The 22,088-nt window shown below is 39.6% G+C and overlaps 1 protein-coding gene across 1 annotated transcript in view; it reads left to right on the top strand.

Annotated features, from left to right (window-relative positions):
* The window catches only part of TTC27 (tetratricopeptide repeat domain 27), a 133,443-nt gene extending 126,717 nt beyond the window's left edge, over window positions 1-6,726 (top strand). Inside the window, exons 18-20 of the mRNA XM_033011066.2 lie at window positions 2,470-2,581; window positions 3,165-3,265; window positions 6,482-6,726. Coding sequence (XP_032866957.1) covers window positions 2,470-2,581; window positions 3,165-3,265; window positions 6,482-6,604 — 336 coding nt within the window. The 3' untranslated portion in view covers window positions 6,605-6,726. The remainder of the gene's footprint in view (window positions 1-2,469; window positions 2,582-3,164; window positions 3,266-6,481) is intronic.
* Window positions 6,727-22,088: the final 15,362 nt, after the last annotated feature.

Raw genomic sequence — 22,088 nt, 5'->3', positions numbered from 1 at the left:
CCGTGAGGTTAAACTTGTAATTATTTGGGCCTTGCTCATTGCCTTTCTCTTTATGCTCTGCCCTGTGAAATGCCTTGTTTAGTCATCACCAGTGTCCATTATACCTCCAATTCCTCCTTTTATCCTTCCCTATTTTTCTTTACAGCTGAACAATAAAATGGATTTGGCCTATTTAGAATTCAGAAATACAGACACTGCAATATCCTGTAATATATCCTCAAATTCTTACTCAGACATGCAAAGTAGCAGAGGCCCTGTCTATACTATAAATGTAATCATTTCAGAATATGGTTACATCACAGTATTTTTGCTAACCCAGTTAAAAACATGGTTTCAATTTGTAGAGTAGACAGGACTTTAACTGTGTTTCCTAATCAGACTGGCTATGGAACACACTTAGGTCCATTTTGCCCTGCAAAATGGAATGATGTTTGTAAATAAGGTATGCTTACATGTGTATCCAAGTATCCTGGTATGACAGTACCATAGATATAGATCATGAAAGAGCAAAACTGGCTACAGCCACAGCTTATATATTAATTTACAGTGTACTAATTAATTTGTAATACAGTAGATAATCACTGGTAGCTCTTCTGATATCATATTATAAATTAAAATGTTAAAAACAGTATTTATTGCCTTCACTACCACAAGCACCATGATGTGTCAGTCGGACATTAGGTGAATATAACTATCTGCAGAAAAATTCCAGATGTATTGTTGCAGTTTTCCACCCACATTTGTTATGCAAAAGGTTAATGAGTTCTAAAATGGCATTATTTGCTATATTGTGGCATCATAAGCCAAAGAGATGGGAACAGATCTATCATAGTGTCATGTGCCTCCTTATGAATGTAGGCTTTGACCTTTCGTCCATAATGTAATACCTTATCTAGTGCAGATTTAATTATAGTTAGGCAATTTTGTTCCTGAAATTGCATTTGAAAGAACAACCTTGTATGGCTGACTATTGTAAAGGGTCAGCTGGTTGTTGGACTTTTTTACCTTTGTGCTCTGTTGCTGTATCTAATGCCATGAATCACTTGAGTCTACGGTTATAATTCACAACAGTGTTTTGTAAAATGAATCAAAGTCAGACAGGGTTTACAAGTTAGGAGTATAAAACTATTGAAGTGTTGAGTTTGTGGGTTTTTTCTTTAGCTTAGTATATATTTACTTTTGCATTTTTATGTATCTGACCTGTCACCTCATTCACTACTTCATTCTTTCCTACACTGAATGCAGTCCAGTCCCCCATTCCCTCCAAGGAATCTTTCCAACCTTCAAGTTTCCTGCTGATCCATACCCAGGCTATGAAACCCTTTTGTTCCTTGAACTTTCCCCAGCTCATAACTGTTTCCTTCCAGGATAAATCCAGATTCCAGAAGTGCAAACAAACAGCCCACAAGACTTTGAATTCTTCCCCTTCCCCGACATCTGTCAGCAAAGCCCCCCTAATTTGCTGCTCTGACTCAGACACATGCAGACTGAAATCAGACTGCCGTGAAAACTGTTGTTCCTTCTCTTGGAAGTTCTTGCCTCTGCTGGCCAAAACTACTACCAGTTATAACCTAGGTTATGAAAAAAATTTATATGCTGTGGTTTGACTTAATACACCTAGCAGCGTGAGCCATTCAATCATCCATGCCCGTGATTGGAACTCTGGTGGGAGAGAGAAGGTGGAAGCTTCTGGGGTGACGACTCCCCAGTTTAATCTTTGTTCAGCAATCAGAAGTCTTTATAGCGTTCATGTATATGTGCCACATGGAAAGTTTTTAAAATTATATTTAAACTCTTTAAAAAGATGATTGAAGTGTTGTCATTGAATCAAGCCATGTAACTTCTGGCATGTGTTTGTTTCATATTTATGATGCTGTAGAAAGAAAACAAAACTCAAAAGCAAGATTTAATTTCTTCTGCTTAAATTTTTTCTTTTTTTTTTTTTTTTTTTCCCTTAATGGGACCCTCCTTCCATATTGTTTACATTTATTTTTCCTGTTCACACTGGGAACCAGAGCAGTATGGCAGCTAATAGCTGCGTCTGTAAAATACGTTAATCGCCAAGAATACATACACAGAAAGAAAGCTTTGATGTAGTCACTTATAATTTTTTTAGGTAAAAAAATTGCTGTTCAAAGTGTGAGTACAAGTATTTTTCCATTTTTCATGTGCATTTAATTATGATGACTTGCCAAACATGGGTCACATCCATCAGTCTAGACAGACTTTTAAAAGATAAAAATTAGACACGTTACTTCATATGCCTCTCGTACTTGAGATGCAGTATTGGCGAAGAACATCTGTGTTACAGCTGGTGCTTACCGTTGCAGAGAAGGACACTACTCCAACACACAGGAAATCAAGCATAGTAAAGATATATTCATTTTCTGCATTGATTTCATAGATACTTTAAGCTAGTCTCCTAGTTTGTTTTCTCACATACTGATCATTTTTTTTTCCTCCTTGCAGTCACTACAGTGTCTCACTAAGGCCCATAAATGTGAAATGCAATCGAGTGATTGGGAAAAAGATGTTTCTTCTTTTAAGGAAGTGGTGAAAGGAGCCATAGAGATTGCACATGGTATGTTCTACCTGAAAATAACTTATTCATGAAGTGTAGCAAATATTTATTAAGCTTAATAATAAAACAATATTATATTTTGCCTATTATATTTATTGTTACTATTGGGAGTCATCTAACAGCAAACATCACCCTGATAGTGCATACAAAAATATATTTGGAATGAGGCAGAAATTGTGTTGGGTAAGTCACTAAACATATGACTAGTAAACATGGAATCAATTCATTTCATGGTCTAGCAATTTCATAATGCAAATGAAAACACATCTTTAGTTCCTCTCAGTCCTCAAATCATCATGGAAGTTTGATTGACTGTGCCAGTCAGGAGATAGGAAAAACTTAGACTTAGTAAGACTGTGCTGTGGTATTTATATTTAAGAAGGATACATATACCTGTTGGATTTAGAGTTATCTTCTCAAAATTACTTGGCATTCTTTTTCTTTGAGGATTATTTTGGGGGATATGATATTAAAAAATGGTCTATGGAATGTATCAAGATGTTTAAATGTTGTTTAAAGATTATTGCTATAGAGGTAATGCTTTTTTGATTTGGTGTCCTTTTCTTCTGTGTTTGGATTCTAGTGGCTATAAAATGCAGCAAGAACAAATCTAATCATCAGGAAGCTTTGCAGATACTTTCTTCAGCTCGGCTTAATTTACGTGGTTTGTCATCCAAAGCAAAGGTAGGAATGTTTGAAAGGCAGGAATTTTTGTGTGAAAGCTAGAAATCTCTGTTCTGTTGCCAGAAACTATTTCTCTGGTTTGAGTCAATTACAGATCAAATAATACCTGCCTGTTTTAATGCATCATCAGATGGATGTTCACCTCTACACTGTTAAGGATTCCAGTTTTAAGTAGACTTCTATTTCCCTTCTTCCTGCTAGGCTTTGACTGAAATAAACCTACTAGTCTAAGAGATAGCATTGGCATTTTAGAGTAAGTTAGAATGTTAATTAAAATGTTGGGCAGACAGACTCAAATGTTTGGAAGTTGTCAGTCATTTCAAATACATGTTTCTTATGTGAATAGTCATGGGGGAAGCAGGGTAGTCTCGGAAATAATGGCTGCAAACCTGCAGAAAGAACCAGAATGTGTCAGGACTACTTTGTATCACTTGAAGTGTTTTAAAACTGGAGTTATTTATTAAAAGATAAAACTGATTTTTAATAAAGTTTTCATGGATACCCTACCAATTCAGATGTTAATTAATTGGAAAATGTCATCATGTTTGAATTGTACTTTTGGATATGCCTCCATAGCCAGACACCCAAAGAGCTGAGTCTGTTTCTGCACTATTATTATACTAATTTTACCCTTCATCTCATGACACGAGACACAGCCATTGTTTAACTGAGGACTGATCTGGAATACATTTTCATTCAAAATACACAATGTCTGAAAAAAGTATTCTTCCTGGCTGTGTGTGGGGTTTAGTAAATGTGAATTACAGAGCATAAGTTTTATAACATGTGTGCTTGTGTTACAAAGTGTTGATCCGTCATCAGTGTGCTAAACTTGGCTCGTGCTTTTTTAAGTCCTATAATTTTTAAGATAAAAGCCTATGGAAGTTGTATAAGCAGACACAAGCTGGCTCTGTAACTGTGTTTTTAAATACATAAGTCTTTGGAATCTGGTGAAAAAAGTCACGTCTATGTTTTGTTGTGATTCACAAAATGTTTTTAAAAACAAGAAGTGTGTAGACTGAGTAGACTGTAGAGAAAGCAAGACTACTTGTCATAAAGTATATAAATACAAGTACAGGTGGTTTGTATTATGAAACATCACATAGTATCTGAAAGATTAAGAATAGGTGAGTCCAGTAAATTGTATTCTTAATTCCTGAAGGCACTAATTAAATCAACATCTATATTATTGGCAGATAAAGGTGCCTCTAAGTTTTATGGCACTTCTGAGAAAACTGACATGTTAGAGATAAAGCTATTGGTGTGACCTCAGTGTTTTTGCATACTTTCCAAGATGATGTCTTATGTTTAATTTGAAGTCACATTGAATTTCCAAAGTGTGTTGAGATTTAAAAATTCATTCATCTTCTGTAAGGTCCTGTGCACAGTTTAGCACTGTTTATGCTCATCCAGTCTTGACTGCAGCATCTCTTTTTGCTGCCTTGTGAGTCAATATTAGTGTGGGGTTTTTTTAACAGAGAAGAGCACTTAAAAAAATGAGCTAAGATCAGACTCAGTCATTAAGATTTCAGAAGAAATAAAGGAACAGTTAAAGTAGCTTTTAAAAGATAAAATTCCAAAATTTTGTAGTCATGACATGCAATTGCAACAAATCAGTAGTTTTTGTACAGGTGAAACAGTGTCGCTTCTCTGACTTCTCATCTTTCCTGGGAACTCCATCTCTGAAGTTCCAGCTCCTGTGTTGTGCCAGACTCGTGATGACAGTCCGCTGAAGGCTGCAGCTTGAAAATATGTTGTTAGTGGCTCCTCTCTCTACAGAGCTTTCTGGGCAGTTGCATGCTCTGGCAAATAGCATAGCGGGCTCTCTTCTGCTCCTTCTCCCTGTGTAGCATTCGGATCTGACAGGTGGGGTCTCCGAAAAGGAGAAAGGTCACAGAGCTGTATCGTAAATGCATGAAATGCGGGTACTGTGGTGGGGGAACATGGGGCACAAAGTCTAAAGAATGACGGTGTGTGAAATTTCCCCAGGCTGCATCTAGTTGAATAGATCTCTTTAAGTGTGTAAAGCTAGCTAGATAAATAAATTAATAATCCATCCTGATTTATTTAGCTGTCTTATCCAGAAAGAACTGTTTTTCTGACACATTCCCAGTATGAGGGTTTTGTGCTGAAGGTCGGAAAAGTTTCTGTACTTTGTAGCAGGAACATGTTCCTATTTTTGTGTAAGATGTTACTTTGTTCAGTGACAACACTGTTCTGAGGCACATTGATGATCTTGGTTTAGGCCTTTTAAGTACATTTTTGTTTATATACGTATCTGTATTGTCCTATTATGTTTTGATGATATAATGATATACAGATGTACTCCAGAGCAACTTTTGTTTTCTTGGCTTGTTTTTGTCTATAATTGTAGGCTCTTCATTTGTGTCAAATGAAGTGTGAATCACTCTCCCTTTACATAATAAAGGGGAAACATATGTTTGGGTCGTCCCACCACCACCATATTTCTGCGGAGTGGTACTTCACACAGCCTCCATATTATTTGAGTCAAATGACAGATCCTGGCCTTACAATAGCAGCATGTTCTGATGCTCCGGTCAGAGCTGACATATCTCACAGCTTTAGACAGTCTTTTAGCTTTCCTCTGCCTTGGTTTCCCTGTAAATACGTGAAGATTATGATTGCTCATTAGTTAGCTGCTTTGTGTTTCTGTTAATGTCTTAAGGTCTTTAAGAGCAAACTATTTTTATTACTCTGTAGTGTTTTGTTTTCTCTTGTGTAACTTAATTACACACAGATTAATGTCTCCACCCATGCATGTCTTGACATCAGATGTTAAAACACACTTATTTGAGGTTTTGGAGAAAATAATGCAACAGAATATGACACTGGGGAAAATGGCCATTAAAATTCACAACTACTAATTTATCAACAGGTGGGTTTGTAAACAGCAATGACTGTATGTAAGATGCTCTTTTAATTTGAGTTTACTATTAAAGTCCTTCACTTTTGATGAGATCAGGAGTCAGCATATGCAGTCAGGTCAGAGTGTGTATATACATATATGTGTGTGTGTGTGAGTGCACCTTCTATTTATTAGCCACAAAATGGCCTTTTTAGAGAGAGAGATACCATCATAGGTACCAAAAATAGAAAAGGCAAGATAGTGGTGATGAGCTTCCTATATTGCCTTAATGCTGAGACACAGAAACTGTGTGTATATTTTAAAATAATGTATTTCTTTTTGTCATCCAGCAACTTTTTGTAGATGTAACAAGTAATGAAGTTCATGGGGAGATAGCTGATGAGGTGACAACTATGGACAACATGATTGCTGAACTTCAAGAACTGAGCAACCAGCTGAGAGACCAGTGCTGACATATGGACCAGATTTTGTGACAGAAAGACAATAATGACACGTTTCTTTTGCCACAGCTTTTGCTGATGAAATGGTAACAATTGTAATGCACCAACACTCTCAATAAACATTTTTCTGTACAGTGCTGTTTTTGTGGCCAGCTTTCTTCAGAGTTCAGCCTGCCTTTTAAAATTCTTATCTGCTCTTGCTGTCTTAAAGTTGTGTGTTTTTGTTCCTCAGGCTCAGATTTTCTGGAGCAGAGCTACTTGTATTTATAAGGCAATTTTTGAGGATTAGTTCTGCCTGACTGCCTCACGCCCAGGCGCCAGGCCTCCCTGGGACGCCCCACCTGTACTGCCAGCGGGGGAGCAGGAGAGGCGCGCGGCACGGAGGCGGGAGCTGGGCCCTGCCTGTCACCCTCACCAGCGTGGCGCACAGCCAATCGGAGCGTGCGTCTGTCTGCCATTGGCCAATCTGAGGAGCTGTAAGGCTGGCCCGTCAGTGGTGGGAAGCTAAGGTGAGGGCAAGCTGTCATGGCGGGGAGCCCTGTGGGCACTGGGGGGTGCAGGCAGGGCCGGTGCCTGAGGTGGCTTGCTAGGTCATGGGGCACTTCCCGCTTTTAATTCAGTGTTAATTGCTTACAGGAGAGTAAGAGTGGGGTCACGAGAACAAGAATTTAGTCTTTCACGGTTATTCTTGTAATACAATCCCAGCACTAAATTTTACTGGGAAGAAATTGTTTAGGTGGGGAGTTGTTTGGTGGCATAAAAATTTCCCATTTTTCTTGTGATCATATGGCAAATTTTAAACCAGAATTTTATCGTACTGTCAACTTGAAAACATGAGACTTGAATTCGGTTGTCTTGATTTAATAGAAAGTAAATTTTATTGAGTCTACCTGAGACACTTATAACTGGTTTGGAGATGCAGAACATGAAGCCGCATTCATTTTTGTGTAATGGCTTCTGCCTCGCATTTAATAATGATAGATGGGAAGTTAACATTTCATATATAATATTAGAGAGGTCTGTGAGAAGGCCTTTATTTCCTTTACCTTTTGATTCTTTTTCTTTTGAAAATCATTTTTGTTTCTTTGCCTAAGGTGGTCACATGGAAAAGTACTTCTGCTCTTGCAGTGTCTCTCCCTGCAGTACTTCACGTGTTTTCTCAACATATTTTTTTTTTTCCTCGTTTGAGCCTCCCTCTCTTAGCAGATATGTGGAATATAAACAACTTTGTCTTTCACCTAATACAGGGAAAGCCTGCTATCCACAGACAGTGTATTCCTGAAAAGTGGGATGACTAGAGTTATGTCAGCACTCCTGTTTTCCTGTCAGTGTAATAGAGGGGACATACCTGCAGAGACTTGAAAGTACACAATTTGAATACGTAAAGACAGTATACATGGTGTGGAAGATGGAAAAACAGGAGCTGGCTCACCGTTAGGAGATTCTGGCTTTTCAGAACAGATAACCATCCAGAAGATCTCAGCCACTTCATGAAACTGAACGCCTGGTATAAATCTCAACCAGGTATGTTACCTCTTCCTATGTATTAGTGACATTTTCATCTTCCTCAGGTACACAGTGAGCCAATACTGCTTCTCTGGAAGTTCATCACAGAGGCCTTTTAAAACTGTACAGACACAAAAGCAACCTCAGTTTTGTGTAGTGCTTATTTTCTCTACTCATGCCAGCAGCATTTGGTACAGAATAGCTCTAGGAGACCATTCTCATGAAGACAATGTTACTAGAAAAGCTCTGGCTGTCAAAAAAAAACTAGCTAGCATGGAAAGAAGAAGGAACATTTCCTGATCAGACTGCGGACTTTCCAGATCCGCATCTTACAGGGAGCGTATGTCTTCTAACATGGGAATGTTTTACACTCAGATCACTCCCATGACAACTACAGAATCCTTAAGGGTTTAGCAAAACTGGACAGTCCTTTCCTGATGTAGTTGTCACATCTATAAATACCTCTATAACATCTATGTTATTTTCAAGTGCTCTATGTACAGCTGTATGATAACGATTACTTAGTGTAGCATGGACTCAATTAAGCAATATTTCACAGGAATGTTCACAGTAGAACTTCAGATACTTCTGATCTTTTTTTCTGTTTGGCTTTAGAAGTACTAGGGATTACCCATTTTGTCATCTGTCTGCCATTAGAGCTAACACGGTGTGAAATAGAGGTAAAACTTCCATCTAGCCAGACAGGGAAAGCAGCTGTCTCAGGGTTTTGAAGAGGAGTATAAGGCCAGTAAAGCTTGAAGGAAGTATGATGTATGAAGAAGAATTTATTTCCATGGCCTAAGGGGGTTTGTTTCTATGTCTTTGAGCTAATATGGTTCAACCTGTGGTGTATTCTGAGCCACTGGTGGTTAGAGCCCGGGGAAGATCTGATTCACCCAGAGGGCTGTGTCTACACAGAGGAAGCATATGCAGCTGGGTGTGGTGCTAAAAGGTTTTCTTGGGCTGGGACATTACTCATGAGCAGAAATGAATGTCTGTAGGACTGGTGAGGCCATGCTGACTCAGGCAGGTCATCCCAAATAAATCCCAGTGAATGTTTTTCCATGTCACATGGTCCTCGATGTGCCTTCCGCCACACTGACTGGTACATTCAGAAAGGCATGCAGATCTCATCCCGTCATTCATACAGAGATCTGTACCAAAAGTACCTTGGAAAAAAGGAATAATTTTTCAGATCTAAAAATGGTTTATGGCTTATATGCAAATACAAAGAAAACATGTTTACCTTTTGGATATGTACGTACATTGGTTAAAACTACACCTCTAATTATTTTCAAAGTAAATAAGGCAGAAAAAACTGGTGTTAACTTTATCCTGCTTTGGAACAGTATTGCCCAAGAAGATGTAAAGTCACTTGAAATTATTTTGCCTTGGCACTTCTGTTCAGTATTTCAATATCAGCGACTGTATGAATAACAGTGCAGATGGACATAATGTATTTCAGGGGATAGAAGGAAGCTAAAAAACCCCATGCTATTTCCAAAGTAATACAATTTTTAATACAAATTAAAATAATATCCAAATATATATAACTTTTCTTCATCTGCACTCATGCAGAGCTCTGTACCAGAAGTGTATGCAAAATAGGGAGAAGGTAACAGCTGTTAGTGTACAACTTGGGTTCTCTGAACTTAAACTGGAATTTGATAGGAAAATCTTACTCTAAGAGGAAGAAATTACCATCAACTGTATGGAGTTGTTTTCAGTGTGATTACTCAAACTAAGTGCTTTGTGTTTCAGAAATTATTTCACTATTATTAATTTGATTATTTTTGTTTATATTGTGTGTATATATAAGTACATATGTATGCACATATATATGCATGTATAAACATGCACATGTATATAAACATGTCTGTGTCATAGAGTTGTTAGTTCTGAAGGTATACTTTCCTGTAAATATACCGCTTACATCTCATGAAAACAGTATGCGTTACAGAGACTGGAACATACATCAGCCTCCTATCTGTGCTTTGCTGGCATGCTTGCCACTAATCTAAGTGCTGTCTACAGGACTGATAGTCTTGCTCTTCAAAAATGACTAGTTATTTTGGGTGTACTGTTGAAGAAACCTTTAAAGGTGCCTGACTTGAGAAGTGAATGTGCTAAGCACTCTCAGAAAACCAGACAGAGGCTTGCCATCTCTTCTGCATGAGTCATTCAAGGTCCCTATTTTCAAAGTCCTACTCAGATTTGACAAAGTTAGGCCTAAATATCAGCCTGAACATGGATCATCTAAATTTGTTATTACCAGGCAATAGCTAGAGACTTTGTGAATGTTCACTGTAGTTCAGGGGGAAATAAAGCTTTGCTTTCATAATTAAATACCTTTAAAAACTGTCTGCCTTAGCTCTGAACTTCCTGCTCTTTGTTTCAACTCAGTTTTCCAGAGAGCTTTTTACTGCTGGTCTACTGATTAAGTTTAAAATATGTAAACACATATATTTTAACCTATGTTGTTTTCATTTTTTTTTATTCACATAAGTGATTTCCATTTATGTCTGCCACTATAAAACTGTGGTTTCATCCACTTATGAAGCATTTTAAATTCAAATAGTAGTAGAATTGACTTTGTATTAGTGCTCAAGAATGAACAGAGTAGAATGTTTGAAATTATTTTATCACAAAATTTTGATGGTTACCTTGAAGTAAGACAGACACGGATAGCACTTACTGTAAAAAGTGCTTCAATTTGCATTTCTGAAGACGTTTTATGAACACAAGTGCATATAAAAGATGTGCCTATCCCATGTTTAGAACTGCCAAACAAGTAGCACTTCTTTTTTGAGCTAAAAAATCATAAACAAACCAGGCCAGATGTAGGAAGGCTCATCCTATATATTCAACATGAGATATTTCAGAAATAAAACTGGCAAATGAGGTGAATTTCACAATGTGAATGGCAATAAAATATTTACTGTTATGCAAAAGCCATTGCAGTACTGCAATACAGATAGTTTTTACACCATTCAGAAGTACTTATAAATAGATAGGTTTCAGTCGACAAGTAGCTTATTCAGGCATGTGCTCAAATATAGTAGCTGCATTCATTAGACAAACATTTCTACTAATCCCTGAGCTACACTAATAAAAGAGTAATCCTTTATAGGCTGAATGAAGTAGAAGAGGGTTCTTTTTTTAACTATTAACATCCTTCAAAGACCAAGGTCTAATCACTGTTAGTGACTGTATTTGGTTTTCAGCAAATGAGTTGAAAATTGATAACCCTTGGCAGCATGTTACATTAAAATTCCTTGCTGAAAATGGAGACACCCTCACTGTTAGGAGCAGCTTATAATATATACTATATCATAAGTAGATTTGTTTCTGCCCTTTAAACAAACAAAGATCCCAGAGAACAACAGTCTTGTTGGACTTTTTTTTGTTTTACTATTTTTATAGCACTTGCCCTTTCACTCACTTCTTTCACACTTCTGGTTTCATTGTTAATGCAGGAAAGGTAAGTTTGTGGATTCAGGCTGGCTTCACAGAGCAAGACAAGGATGCAGGGTAGGGACAAGACAAATAAATGAGTCACTGCCCTTCTGTTCTGGGGTAGATAAAAGACCTATTACAAATTTAATCCACTAATACTGATCTAAACCTAAATTGGGTCTTTACACAGGGTGGGATCAAAAATCTGTGGTGATTAACTCTACTTTCTGTATAGAATGGTTTTCCAGTTTGACCTAAGTAGGAATGTAAATTAATTTTTCTGTTTCCAGTTTACTCTGACCTGAATGTTTTCTCAGAACACACCAAAAACCTTTTAATCACCAGTGATGTCACATATCCCTCCTCCATGTTTTGTTTTGGTTTTTTTTTTTTTTTTCTGTTTATTTTAAACCCCAGTGAACTATGAGTCAACTACAAGAGTTCTTGGCCAAAAATCAGTGTAATGAACCAGGCAAAGAAATACCAGCCCAGAGCCATGTGACGGAAAACTGGGATTAACAGTGGGATGAAAATCTTCAAAACGGCAAGTTAGCCTATTCATGACATCACTGCTGAAGTGAAGAGGCTGAATTTTGCAAGTCACATTTAGAAATTAACCCCTGCAATTCAGTTCTGTTCCACTGTCGTCTCTAAATGAGCATCATATTCTTTCCATGTTAAGTGCAATAATTTCATTCACCTCCAAGCCTCTTGTCCTGCTTCGTTTTCAGTTTCTTCTTGCTGGAATGGTGATCCTGCAGTCATGGAAACCACCTTTGTGTTTTCTCTCTCCAGATTCTCTGGCACAGATTTCGCTTTCCCATCTTTGTGTGATCTCTCATCTCTGCCAGTTTTGTGACCATTGGTCCCTGGAAAAGCACCTCTGATTTTTACAGTGCTTTGTGTGCTTCCGCCCCAGAGCAATTTAATTTTGTCCCTTTCCAGCAGTAGTGTCTCTTCTTCCTCTCCCTATAATCTCTCTTCCCCACTTCTTTAAGGTTTCTCTATGCATTCTTTCTAGGGAAGATGCTAGGAAGGACCTTAAGGTTGCAATTAGTGTAGGGAGTAGCTAGCAGCAACATGAAAAATGTTATTTGTACTGAGATGAGAGTTACATGGAGTGGAAAAATGATGTTTTTCCCTCTGCCTTGGCTGAGCCCCTTTGGGATGAGACAGAGCGGGCAAGTAACTTTGTTTAAGGGTCTTAAAGAGCACTATAAGCCTTTGCACAAAACTGAGACTGTGGAGGGAGAACAGCAGCCCAGACACGATGATTATGATCCCTGTGGAACTGCTGAAAGAAGGAAAAAAATATTAGTACTATTCATTAGGCAGGAAGGCACCAGTCTTCTCTTGAGCAGAGGATTGAGCAGTAACTAATCAGACCAAACTGCTACATTGCCGCAGAGAGACCAACCAGAAGTAACAGATGTTTAGGAATGCTCCAGTCATACCTACAGTTTCTTGATTTGTTTTATCTGTAGCAGTCCATCTTGCACAGCTCAGATTTTGCTATTGTCAATGCTATCACCTCCTGTTTTTAGAGGCTTGTAATATGACTGTAAATTTTGTGCAGTCCTAAAACCAGGCGTAATGAACAGTCTCAACCAGTGTATATTTTCTGTTTGCACGTGAAAAACAGGCAAGTAGTTTGTAAACTTGTCAAGCTGCTGGAACCAAATAATTTTGTAGTCTGTAACTGCAGAACTACCTTACTGTTGCGCTAAGCAGAGAGGGGGTTTTGTAGCTGAAGTATGTCTTGCATTTGGTCTGTACTCCACAAGGGGTTTTACTGCTGTAGTAATCTCTAAGAAAGCAGATAGGCAAGCAAAGGAAGTTCAGAAGAATTGATGTAGAATAATTTACGCAGTTTCAAATAGAATTTCAAATTGAATGCTGTATAAATTAATGGGAGGAGAAAAAAATAAAAGGAAATGGCCTATGGAAATAATTTAAGTGAGGTCCATAAAATGAAATGGAACAGTGATAATACTGAGAACGTGCGGTGTTGTGACACCATTCAGAGATTGCACAGGCAGCAAGATACTTGCTTCTGTCTGCACGTGCTGTTTTACTGTAGAAACAGTTGTCAAATATGATTGAGATTCTGAGATGTTCCTAGTCATAACTATAGCAAACTTTTCTGAAGCTATTAATAGGAGGATTGACACTGAGGTCAGTAGGATTTTTCCAAGTTTCCTGAACGTCGTGGGGAAAGATTCAATCTCCTGAGGTTAAGCCTTTGCTTAGCCTGTTCGCTTGGCATCCTGTGTCTTTTACACTCTTACAAGTGCCCTACTCTCTTGGATAATACCAAGAGTTTTGTGCCTTTGGTTGGGTGACACCGGCTACCTAACTTAACTCAGATGTTGCAGACCACTCATGTGTATGTGTTCAAGAACACACAAATTGTGGCCCTCTCTCCACCTCAAGCAAAAGGAAAGCAGTCTGGGACTGTGCTTCATGTTTTATCCATCCTGCATGTGAATGCTCCCACCCTTTACGGCAGTGTTTGAGTGCCTGCTGCATAACATCACTGACTGTAATCCAGTCTCTTGTGGATATCAGGGGATCTTTGGATTTTTACTCTTTCAAGCATTCTGCCTGAGGCAAAATTTTGGAGTTTCTAGTTAAGGTTTTATCATTTCCGTGAGGTTTAACTGAGTGAAAGAGATGTTAGTTTTGTCAATGTCACTCTTAGCATGGTGGGGTGGGTTGGGTTGGTTGGTTTTTAAGAGGAAAGATTTGCAATTTTTTTTTAGAAGCAGTTGAACCCTATGTTGTTTTGCTGGCAATGCCTTCAGCTGAGTGGTCAGTTTGATGCTGCATGTGGAGGCTTGGGGAGCTGGGCCCAGGAACCTTGGAAGGAGATGACAAATTAGTTTCTTAAAACCATAAATATATACATATAATTTGTTTGTGTGTTCAGATATTTTCCAAACATTTTCTCATACATCCATGCTAGAAATAATTTTGCACATTGCAATTTTTTTTTTTTTCCATGCAAGTTTACCTCCTTGTGAAAGGATTGGAAAGCAGTGAAGGTCACTTGCTGTGACAACAGTGAACACAACCAGGGTATGTTGTCACACACTGCCTGCGCGTGTTTTGGATTACTGCAGATATGTCATGTCCACCTTGCAAGACATAAATCCAGAGGAAAACCTGATATCCGCCTGATGCTGCTTCTTGCTGTAATGACATTTCTACAACAAGGTTCTGCATCAGTGAAAACAAATGGGGTTTGTATTATGGGTTGGCAAGGTAATATCTATGCAGAAAAGGAATTGCATTTGAGTTGTTTTAAGCATTTATGTTTTGATTTATTGCCACTGAAATTTAATCTAGGTTTTGGTTTGTTTGGTTTTTTTTTTCCTTTGGACTTTCTCTGAGAGAGTTCTAGTGAAAATATTGCATCAGCACTTCAGGAATGGAGCAGCAGTGTTATTCTGATCAGTCAAATGCAGAGGCCGTGAACTTCCCCTGAGAAACCCAGTGAAGCAGCCTTTCTACTCGCTTCAGGACTAGTAGTGTAAAGAGTACTTCCTAAACTGGAGCCCCCACAGTAGCCCTCACAACTTGTTCAGCATGTGAGCCTGACTTGTTGGATGCAGTGGAGGAAAGTTACTCATGTGTGTAGATTTATCAGGGTGGATGACAGCACAGTAGTAAGAGCAGCACCCTTGAAAAAGTAGTGACTGTTCAAAGGTACCTGAGCATAATGTTATCAGACCTTAAATGTGCTTTTCTGCAAGCTTAAATGTGTTTTGCCTTTGTGAATATTTCAAAACTTATTTGGAAAAACAAGTAGAGATTTAAGAGGAAGAGATCTGAAATAACATTAGACATTTTAAACATATAAACTTCTTCACAGCAGTCATGCATCTATTTGACAGAAGCTTAAAAATAACCTTGTCTTTAATGCTTGGCAAAACTGTGTATGTGTGAGTGCATATATGTGTGGGGTTTTGTGCCTTTTATGGGCAAATGATGCTAATATGTCTTTATAATTTACTGTCCTGTTTGCACTTGATACCATCAGTGATCTCAGCACAACTCTGGAAGTGGTGTTTAATTGTGGCAGAATGAGGGCATGGGTATAAAATTGTTTTGTAAATCTCTCTCCTAAATATTGACTGTATTGCAGCTATGGGATGGGAGGGTTGAAGGAATGGTGTTTGGAAGATCTCAGAGCTCAGCTCTGTGCTAGTGGTTGGAAAGGATGATGTAGCAATGGTGTGACTAGGAATCCCAGTTGAGAGATTTGAATTAGTCTTCTGATTTTTCCTCATTTAAAAATAAAATTAGATAAGAATATACACACACTCTCCTTATCGCTATTGCCCCTAAAACAAAGTAGCAACAAACCCTCTGTGAGTGTCAGAGGCATGCAAGGAACAAGATGACCACTCTAACAGGCATCAGTCTTTTCCTTTGCCTTCCAACACCTGATGCTTGGCCCAAGAATGGCATCAAGCTGTTACGCATGTATTGTTGGCAGCGGAAGACATGCATGCTTCTTGCTTTTGATTGCTCCTTTCTTACTTGTGGTTTTTGCCACCAAATTCTCCTTTCTGAGACCCCATAATAGACTGATGACCTCCCAGGTTCCTATTGATCTTTCCTTCTCCTCCCTGGCCTCAGAGACGGGCCTTATAGGAGGGAATAACAGCTTTATCTGCAATCACACCAAGGGGCCGTTTGATACCCTGCTCCCTCCAGAGCTATGGAGAGGCTCTGAGTATTGCAGGTTCTGCAGCTGCCAGTTCTGTTGCCGCTTTCTTGCCTTAAGTCACCACCTCACACATTAACCTTCCCTGTTGCAATTCATTTACCAGCTGCCTTGTCTTCAAGATGTTCTTTGAGAGGCTGTGAGGACTCCTCTGTCCTGCAGCACAGATCTTCTGGAGTCAGGCTCTCTCCAGCAACCAGTGCTCCAGCATGGTCCCTAAAGGGGAACCCATGCGGTTCACAGGTCAGGTTTGGGGAGAAATCCCTTGGTGAGCTTGGCAACTCCCTGTCAGCCCTCGAGTCAGCAAAGGTAATTCAAATGGCTCAAGGAAGGGAATAGGAGTACAGAGACTTCTGATCATTCCTCTTGGCTTCTCTTAAATGAAAGGAGACTTGGAATTGTTTTTTTCCCTTACAGTGTTAAGTGAGGTGTCCCTGTGCCTTAAGAAAGGGATACCCAAGTAATATAAGAAGCAAAAAAAAAAAAAAAAAAGGCAAACATTTTTGTATGCACTTTCATATGCACTCATAAAATCTTAGTAATGGAAAAATACAACTGTTGTTTAGTGATTGAGGTTCAAGCAGCAAGCTGAGATCTCAGTCGTTGGGATAGGCACTGCCCACACTCCAAGCAGTCCCTGTTGCAAGGCCTGTGTAACATCTTGTAGGACGTCAGCCTGTTCCGAGCTGACATGGAGGAGTTCATGTCCATACAGCTAAACGCTTTGCTCTCCCAGACAACACTGGACCCATTGACTGTCTATTGGGAACAATCCCCGGCCCATCCTAATGTCCAAACTTAAACACTGTCCACATAATACTTGGAAAAGAGTGAGCTGGCCTAAGCCAAAACCATGCCGGAGGCCATGCTACCAATTCAGCAGGATGGGTGACTGTGGTGGGCCTGTGCTTAGATACTATTAGTTTGACCAGTCTAGACATAGCTGAAGAATACAATTCCTCCTCCAGGAAAACCACAGTCCAAGGACTGCCAAATAGGCAGAGGAATAAGAACGTCAGGTTTTAGCACATTCATCTTATGTACAAGTTACCGTGATTTTCTGTGGGCGGGTAGAGGAGATGTGAGGTAAGTCTTTGTAAAAGGCAAAGGGCTTTGCAGGTGACCTTAGAGTCATTGGGTTTGGATATAGTTACACATATGGAAGATGTCCCAGGGGCGACCTTGGGGAGCTGACAAAGAGAAGCTTGTTGCCTTGGCAGAACAAATAAGCCACAGATGGAAAAAGTAGTAGATAACAGCAGTCTTGACAAGAAAACATAAAAGAGGACAAGACTGAATTAAGCCAGTCTTGAAGGTCCTCAGTCTCTAAATGACTGATAAGGGAGAATAATTAAACAGGAAAGGGTAAAGAGATGGGAACCATAAAATAATCAAACTTGCTAGTGAGCAGCAACCACTAAAATTAATTACTTTCTTCTGCCCCAGAACAAGGATTTTAATCTCCTGCTTTCATTTAGTCAGCTCCTATCTCCACCTTAATGTTATTTTTATATATTACATTTTCCTGTGAATATAGCAGATGGTGAATATAGCAGATGTAACTTCTATATGAAGTCAAAGAAGCCTCTCACAGCTGTGCAGTACAAATACTAATGCCCAGAATATCTTTAGAGAAATATAACTGTAAAAGGGTTTCATTTGCAGAAAGAAATAGGAATCTGAAATTCATGCATGCCTGCAGTCCCCCATGTGCTATATTCCAACTACAGATGACAGCACCAGTGGGGCAGGCTGGCCATAGCAGTCTTCTTTGCAGAGAACCTGTAAATTCAACAGCAGCTGCACCCATCCTATGGCTGAATGGCAAAGGAAGGTGTAGCTGTTATTTTCTGTAACCCTGTCTTATGGATCCCTGGTCATGGAGGGGGACCCTGTTGTGCTAGGCACACTGCCACCATTTCAGTCAGTCTGTCAACATCCCTACACAGAGAGGAAGAGATCTACAGTATTTGACCCTCTGAAATCTTTCCCTGGTTCCCCCTTGCCCTTGCCATCAGCATAAGTAGCAACTGAGCTATATGAAAGGTGTTGAGAAATAAATCCCAGCCCTGACTCTCAGCTGCATGTAGTGGGACACTTTCAACACCATTTGGGAGATTTCATTTTCACTGACCTTCAGGCACAACTTATTTTTGTGCTCTGGGTATTTTTATGATGCGCCTGAAGGAACTCCTAAATATCTCACTGGTGAGAGTGGAGGAGGACACATGCTGTTGCTGTTTCCAATAGCTCTGAAGGGTCTGGAAAGTCCCTGAGTGGAGTCTTCAGCTTTAAAGAGCATTTTCTAAATGTAGAAAGCCTGAGCCCATAAGTAATCTTTGTTGCCAAAAGAGAAAGAGTGAGAGAGAGAGATTTGTTTGTGGCATGTAGAACATACGGTGTCCAGTGTTGCACAGCTGATTGCACAGCAGTGAGAATTGCTGTCCCTCAGTGTGTGGTGCACACACTGCTTGCAGGGCTACAAGGAGTTTGTGTGTGTTATTTGTGACCACACATCGGGGCTGAACAGCTGTATGGGGAGACAGAAAACGGTTGGCTGCCCACTTTTAAGTATGGTGGTACTTGCAACTAAACTGGAGTGGAAGGAAACAGACTGTAGCCTGGGGATGCTACAGCAGGTTTTTTTGTTGGACCAGGGTCCCTGCATCTCAGCTGAGAAGTGGCAGTTCCAGACTGGAAGTATGACTGAGCAGCTGCTTCCCTGCACTGGCGGTGTGTGCCGCAGGTCACCTGCCCTTGATCTCTGCTTGGCTGGAACAGGGAGGCTGGGGAAGCTGCTCTTCACCTCTTCCCAGATGGTGTTTCTGGTGTTGCTGTGTGGCTGGCCATCCATGCCACACATCAAAAAGACACACAGGCTCACGAGTGCTGGATGTCTTCCGTCAGCCTGCTCCCAGTGGGATTACGCTTGGAGCAATTGCGTAAAGGAGGGCTACAAGACTGAATAGTTTGGATAGTTTCCAAGTCTGACTAGTCTCAAGCTACTAAGCAAAATGAATATACGCCACAAGGCATCCTCTTGGCTTGATTCTTCCTGGGGAGCAAGGAAAGGAACTGAATTAGGTTTTTGTGCTGCAGAGGCAGGGCATTTGAATGATGTTTCTCCTCTTGGTAGGATTGCAGGGGGTTAAGCTTCCTTGGAGAAAAAGCAGCAGACAAATAAAGACTTAGACTGCTGGGTAAAGAGATAACTGGTAGTGGCTACAGCCTAATTACCGTGTCTGTATATCTAATTAACTTTTTTCCCCTTTCTTTCTGAAATGGTTTTGGAGTAATCACTGCTATTACTTCTAAACAATCATTTTCTAAGGTGTGAAATTCCTATACTGCTGTGTTTATCATGATTCATGACCTTACGCCCCAGGGGAAGGGTGTAGTCAGCTTGGCATAAGCAGTCCTGTGCCAGATGCGGGGTGGTTCATATTCAGAAATGTTATTTACAGAGATACAAGCGGGGGTGGGGTGGGGGGGGGGGGGGGGCAGGAATCAGAGGATCAAGGTCCCAGATAGCCTGGAATGTGCAGGATCAGATATCTGCATTGAAGCACTTACGCTCTTAATTCATGTTTCCCAGGATGCCTGACTCTTGCAGATCATTTCTCTTCTCAATGAACATGTGCCTACATATAGATATTTCCATCCTAGTCATAGCCCTTGTTTATGTCACTAATAAACCTCATCACATTTGACTGTTATTTTTACATAATGACTAAATCAGCAGAAGATCATGGAATATGAAGTATACAAATTATGACATCTGCTTAAATGTGTGAATCAACATGGTTTAAAAAATAGCAGAGGGACCTAGAGTAATGATTAAGTTCCACAGAGTTTAGCTGGTGAGGGTTCTGGTCTTAATTGCCATTTAGAATCATAAAATCACAGAATCAGTTAGATTGGAGAAGACCCTTAAGATCGAGTTGAACCATCAACCTAACACAACCAAGTCCACCACTAATCCATATCCCTAAGCGACATGTCTGCATGTCTTTTAAATACTGCCAGGGATGGTCACTCCACCACTGAGTTACAAACAAAGATTGACTAGGGAACATATCAGTGAAATTCACCAAAGATACTAAAATAAGAGAAGAATGTCAAATAATTACAAAATGGCTTGATGAATGATCCATAAACACTGAAGAGAGGTATGTACGTATCATCTAGGAATCAGTACTTGTCTGGGATTCAAGAGACCCAGGTTAAAATCCCCTATCGAAACATCTCTATTAAATGCTAAATTGCATTTAATTGGTGTGATACCAGTCAGCTCTGCCTAGGACGTTGAAACTTGCTCCCTGGGGCAGAGCATTATGTGAGGCAGAGAATAGTTACAGCATGCCAAGCTATTAAAAATAAGCAGGTATTTCTTTCTCTAGGGGATGTTCATTGTCTTCCCAACACCAGTGTTTCTTCTAGCTTGTCTGATGCTTGGTTACCTCCTGCATTCTCTTGTTGCTTCAGTCACATAAAGCCTGGGTGGACAGAACTGAAAATTAGACATGAAGAAGTTGTGACAAGACATACATGGTGAAGGAAGGAGATAGCAAACTGAATCAACTTCTAAGGTGCAAAGAGAAAGATTATGGAGACTACTTAAGAAAGGGACAGGGGGAAAAAAAGGAGGATTTAAACAAAACAATAAGGGAAAAGTTGACCTAAGTGGGGCTTAAAAAGGGTAAAGAAAATACTGTTCTGCAGAAGTTTTGATCTGGCTATGACTAATAAGTGTTTTCCCCGTCATCCTGCTAACTGGGAACAATACAGACAAGGGACTAAACTGATCCATATCAGCATGACTGCAACCCTTTACAAACTATACTTTCTTTGCAAAGACAGGATGAAAAAGTAAAAAAGGCATAAGAGAATGAATAAATCCCTCAAGCAATTGCTTTCCAGAGCAATGGATGGATCTCTGTCCGTACCAATGCACATATTCCGCATACGGGATTGCGGCCACCTTCACCCTCCCTGTTTTCTGAGGCTTTTGAGCCAGAGCCCAGTGAGGCTTATGGTTGTTGGCCACTCGGATTGAGGTGAACTTCAGTTGTTGTTTTTTTAAAGTCTGTAGCCTGCTTCCTGAAGCAGACCTGAAAAATGTAAACCAGTTTAAATCCACACTAACAGACCACCAGGGAAGATAGTTGCTGAGCCTTACTTTTTCAGAACCCAGAAGATTCGATTCCTTGATCCTGGCCAAGGATCTAGGTTGTTTTTATGGATGCTGGTGCAATCACAATAGCAAAATATTTCCAGGTTATTGGGGGTATTTTGTGTGTGTGTGTATTTTTGTGAAATCCAGAATTTGATGGGCAAAGTATTACAGTTTTGTAACTTGCTTTAGTGTTTGTAGATTGCCTACTGTCAAGAATATAGAGGGACTTTTGAGACTAACTGTTCCTCTCTCCCAAACATAGCAAGTACTCAAAGAAGCAAAAAAGTTATACGCACAACCCATGATTAAAAATAAAATCATCAAAGATTTTGTATGCCTCATTTCTGAGCTGACCAGCTGAGACATCAAAATAGACATGGGTTTTTAAATGTGTTTTCAAGATTCACTCTCTGATAATAAATTTTGTTTCAGATGTTTTGGCATGCAAAATCACCGCTGAAAATTTAGGACACAATATACTGGTGAAAAGAAAGTTCTGAATAGGTTGATTTGAGACTTTCTTTTTTTTTCCCCTCCATGTTCTGCCCAAGATTTACTTGTTAAAAATCAGGCATCATTTGTTGGCAAAGTAGGCACGTAGTTTAAATTGTTCATTCTTTGTTGTT

Source organism: Tyto alba, unplaced genomic scaffold, assembly GCF_018691265.1.
Source record: "Tyto alba isolate M040663 unplaced genomic scaffold, T.alba_DEE_v4.0 Super-Scaffold_16, whole genome shotgun sequence".
Classification (NCBI taxonomy): domain Eukaryota; kingdom Metazoa; phylum Chordata; class Aves; order Strigiformes; family Tytonidae; genus Tyto; species Tyto alba.
The sequence above is the reverse complement of the archived record's forward strand: the minus strand, read 5'-3'. Positions and strand labels throughout refer to the sequence as shown.